General features: G+C 39.6%; 1 protein-coding gene across 1 annotated transcript in view; it reads left to right on the forward strand.

Annotated features, from left to right (window-relative positions):
• STK31 (serine/threonine kinase 31) overlaps window positions 1-4,961 on the forward strand; it is a gene marked incomplete at its 3' end in the record, with an annotated part of 29,839 nt that overhangs the window by 8,728 nt on the left and 16,150 nt on the right. The window contains 3 exon segments of the mRNA XM_010182343.1: window positions 94-234; window positions 1,978-2,081; window positions 2,942-3,101. Coding sequence (XP_010180645.1) covers window positions 94-234; window positions 1,978-2,081; window positions 2,942-3,101 — 405 coding nt within the window.

Genomic DNA, 4,961 nt, shown 5'->3' on the forward strand with positions numbered 1-4,961 from the left:
CAATGTGGACTTGAGGTATGTGGAAATGCAAAGAGGATGCTTCTCTCTTCTTTTTGAGTGTTTTTGATAATGCTTCTGTTCATCGTACTGCAGTTCAGCTGTGCATTGTTGTTTGGAGTACAGAAGGATGAAGGTGGTTGGGTTAAGACTTGTCTTGCCCTGGCACGGGGAGGTGCTGTCAGTGAGTGTCAGCACACATTTCGTGGCTTAGACTGGACCCTGGCCCCCTTTGGTGTATGTACTGGGTTGCCACTGTGCTTGATAAAACTGCTGGTTTGGATGTAGTTGTTCAATTTGGACATGGAGTTTTGCACTTTGTGTTTAAAAATGTGCTTTGTGTATAAGGATGTAATCCTTGCCTTTGTTATACTCACTTGGAGGCAAAGGCAGCTTTCTGTGTGTTGGGCTGAAAATTCCTAAGTGTCACAGATTCATAGCAGCTGTGGAATGTTAGGACTGGATTAAAAAAATATTGTTTCCTTAATTGCTACTTAACAGAAAAGATGCTTTTGTTTCTTTCCAGGGGCAGTTCCTAGCACTGTCTGAGAAGGACAGTACTTAGTAATAGTTATTGATAGGCTTAAAAATGCTGTGAATGTTTTTAAGTGTGATAAACAGCAGCAGTAGGAAGAGGTTGTGTGAAAGGATGTTATGTTTGCATGAATTCAGAAAAATGTTGTGCAAACTCTTATCTCTACAGATATAAAAGGAAAATCTGCCATTCTGTAAGTCTCTTTGCGCCACCCCCCAACCTGAACTTACCACAGAGATGTTTCCTATTTCTCTCTTGTGGAATGTAACTGCTCTTAGGCAGCTTTGCTACTCGGTTGCCTCTACCTAGAATACCTGTGTTTCTACATACACTAACCTGTCCTTGCACAGGTTCTTCAGCAACTGAAGATGCGATGTTTGTGCCCTTCTGTGCAAACTAGATTAACAAGCAACAGAATGCATGTCTGCAGCTAAGAAAAAGTATGCAAGGAGTTCTTAGAACAATTTCTTATCTATAGTATGATGATTTTTTTAGAACTGTTTTCTACAAATTTTAATTACTTTTTTGTGTTGAATGAAAGTAAACTGCCTTAAAAGAAAAGGCTGTGGATATTCTTTTAAGTAAGAAAATACTTATTGCCTGCTAAAAGCACTATTTGCTCTCGAAGGATGAGGTGTGGTGGTGGCTTTGAGGAGTACTTAAAAAGAAACACCCTACAGTGAGACTTTGGAAGCTCATCTGTAAATACAAATGTATTTCAGTCCTTCTATGTTTTTGTTTGTTGGTGTTTTTGATTTTTTTTTTAGTATAGTATGCAGTAAGTCTGAAAGCTAACACCTTTTAAAGACTGTATTTAATTACCTGTAGGGGAGTTTATGAAAGTATCTCTGGTATGAGAGCAAGAGCTTTTAAATTTAGGTTGCCCCTCGAGGAATGTAGCCTGATGTATATGGTGTGTGGGCTTTTTTTTGGAGGGTCAAGAACATTCCTTATTTTGTCTTAAGAATATTTCTTGTAGGAAGGTCAGGATGGTTGTACATACAGTGAGTGTTCTTGTTTTGCTGCACCATTTTGAGGTGTGGTAGTGATGAGAGTAAGTTGTTTAATGAGGTGCTGGACTTGATTTCCCTGAACTAATGAGTAGGGATTTTTCAGCAGGGAAAGAAAAACAAATACATATTATGTGCAGATTTGCTAGTAAATGGGGGGTAATTGAAGAAATACTCTTGAACACATCACTACTGAAATGAGAGGAAGGTAGTGAACCATTAATGTTCAAGAAGCTATTAAAGAAAATGAAATAATTCTCATTGGTTTGTATGTCTTTCTGGGTATTTTGTTTGGGCCAGCTCTGTGTGTGTGTGTTTATCCCTCCTTTTCAAAAGTCTAAATTATGGTCTGCATGTTAGTAACCCTGGCTGACTGTTGTGACTGTTGATCTGTTTTTCCCTCTGTTGAAACACTGCTCCAAACTGATAACTCAGAGAGAGAGGGAAGTATCCAGGAAAGCTGCTGAAACCCTGCGTACTTGCATTAGAACAAAAATAAGAAGTTTGGCTGATAAGGTGAAGGAGTTAAAAAAAGTTAGGTATGTTTGTTTTTTTTTCCCATAAAATAGTACTTTCCATTGCACTTAGTACTTAGAGTATTTATCATTGCCTTGCTTATCTCTGGAGGTCATGCATGCTTTTTTGTTTCCCGAAAGTTTTGTTTTGTTAGTTTTCTAAGAAAAATGTAGCATTGTATGCATAGGGGGACATTTCCCAAAAGCAAGGCTGAAACTCGAGCTGTTTGGAAGCTCACATTGGAGTTTGCATTGCCTGCTTCTCAGTGTTTAATCAGATGGCTTCAGTTCACTTCTACTCATTGCCATAGCTGTTGCAAGAAGAGCTTCAATTCCATTTTCAGGGAAGGTGCTAATTAGTAAATGCAGGGAGTTGTTGAAAGTAACTGGGTAGTCAGAGTTGCTTGGGTATCTGCATTGCTGTGAAAGGTCTATTTCTTTGGGTAACCCAAATTACCCTTCTAGTTTTAAAAGAAGGGACAATAGTGCAGTGGGAAGAAGACCTGAAATAGAAATGACCATCAGCTCTGTTTAAGAAGGAATATATATATTGATGTATGTGTTTGTGGAAGATGAGTAAGTACCAAGGGAGGAAATAGGATGAAAGGGAAATTCAAAGCAGGAGAGAATTTCCATGCGCAGCCTTGTCAGTACTGAGGTATAACAAATGTATTCTTGGTCCTTCTTCCTTCCTCAAAAAAAGATTTAACAGCTGAATGAGACAAATTGCTCCTGCTACCTTTGGAAAGAAACTAGGTTATGAACACGGCAGATGCTACCTCAAAATTTGTGTGTTCAAGGGGTCTGAATAGCATTGATTTTTAAACTCTTTTAAGTTCTGAAAAAAAATCCTGGTAAAATGTTGTTTCATCTTTACAACTTAGGCACAGAAATAAGAACAGTTGTTTTGGGGAGCAGCTTTCGCAAGCCATAAAAGTAGTTACAGAAGGATGTGTTACTGCTCCGTGTTCCTTGGAGAAGCTGCAGAAGATTTGGGCAGAGTATGACTTGGCTCAAGAGAGGATTCAGTTATGCAGAAATGTGGTAGGTTGGAATTGTTTTTCTCTCAGGAGCTATAATTTAACAGCTATTGACAGAGTGTTTCACTCTTACAAGTGTAGCTGGATAGCATGAGCACAGCATGGAAACATCTTTGCTAGATAGCGTCAGAGGCTTTGCTTCCTTTGCCACAGCTGAAGTATTTGTAAAGAGTTGGTTTTTGTGTTAAACATCGACTTTCTGACACCTGTGTTTTCGTAAAGAATCATAAGGGAATCAGAACATGGTAGCTGAAAGGTTTCTGTTCTGCCATAGTTAGAAACAGCTTCAGTTGTGCAGCTGCAGTATCTGTCTAAAACCTTTTGTGAAGGCAGCATGCTGCTAGTTAGTATATGCTTCTCTTTTTTGGGGAGGAGTAGGGACAGCGGTGTGCAAATGCAGTTGAACAGAAAGAAGGACTTGTATAGAGGAAAGCTGCCATCTAGTGCAACTTCTCTGAAACCACAAATCTGAAAAAGCCTGCGTGGGTACGTGGATGTGTCTGTGTTGATGAGTATGGCTATGCACAGCATCTCTTGTGCGCGGTGATGCTGCTTTTGAGAATGGGAAAGTTCCTTGATGTGGGGCAGGCGTTGTGGTAAGGCAGGGAAGGGATGGTACTTGTGCATCTGGAAGAATGACAGCAAATGGGTTGTGACTATTTTCAAGTATAACCTAAATAATTTAAAACGTGTTTGCTTAAGAAGTACTGCTGTATTACACTGAATTTAACAGGTCATGAAATGGACTAGAAAATAACGAGCCATGAGTAGAACCCAAGTAAGTTCTGTTGTTGCTTGTGGAGGGCAAAGTATTAAAACATCTATGATATGGCATATATTTGATGCTGTAGGTGAAAATAAATAGTTTTTAGTAAACAAAAGAAAGTAATAATGTTTAAACTTGACAACATTAAGATAAGCAGGTGACATTTTAGTGTTGCATCCTGTATAGGGGAGCTATGTGTAGAAGAATAGCTGGACTGCGAGATACCCAGGAGCTGGGGTTCTGCTTAGGGATTCACTTGCACAAACTTTCCTTGAGTGAATTCTTGATCTCACATGAAATGGTAGCGGTTGCAGTTTTCTGGAGAATACATGGGCTGGTTGAGCTCGAGCAGGTCCATAAGCCTTGTTGAACAACAGTGGGTAAGTAAAGCAAAGCTGTCTTAGAACTTTTATTCTCTCTTGTTCAGTTTTGCCTTGACTCAGTTGGCTTGGGAATAGAGGGAAAGAAAGGTCTTAACATAAATGAGAGTTAGGACAGATGGAGATACAGTGATGCGACTGTGGAATCTCAAAGTGTTTATTCAATAGAGGAGATGGTTGCTTTGGTGTCATTCAGGTGGCAGTGTGTGCGTGTTGGTTTCGGTTTGAGTTTTGGGATTTTTTGGGGGTTTTCTTTTTTTTTCTTTTGAGTTGCCAACCCTAGCAAGCCGCATTCTTCCACATCATGAGAAGAAGTTTCATTCTTGAAGAGTGCTTGAGGTTTTTCTGATGGACTAATTTGCTGGAATATGTTAGGCGGTCTGGATATTGTCACCCGCTTCAGCTGCTGGCTAGCAATGAAGTAATGTCTGCATGATGTGTTGTAGTGCATTACACTGCCAAAAATATCTGGAATACTGCTGAAATGAGCTTACAGCACTATGCTGCTTCTGGTAGCTGCACGTGTGTTTGTGTAGTACTCGGTTTTGTGTTGACAAGGTGTGGCCTTGTGCATGGCTTGAAAACTCATTTTGTTCAAAAATTAATGTCCCCCCGCCCATTCTGACATTGTTTGTGGTTACCTAAGCGAAGGTGTGAATAAATGGTGGCATGGAATCTTATGGCTTTTCGAGAATATGTAATTGTAAGAAAAATTCCT

The sequence above is a fragment of the Mesitornis unicolor genome, unplaced genomic scaffold (genome assembly GCF_000695765.1).
Source record: "Mesitornis unicolor isolate BGI_N332 unplaced genomic scaffold, ASM69576v1 scaffold13894, whole genome shotgun sequence".
Lineage (NCBI taxonomy): Eukaryota > Metazoa > Chordata > Aves > Mesitornithiformes > Mesitornithidae > Mesitornis > Mesitornis unicolor.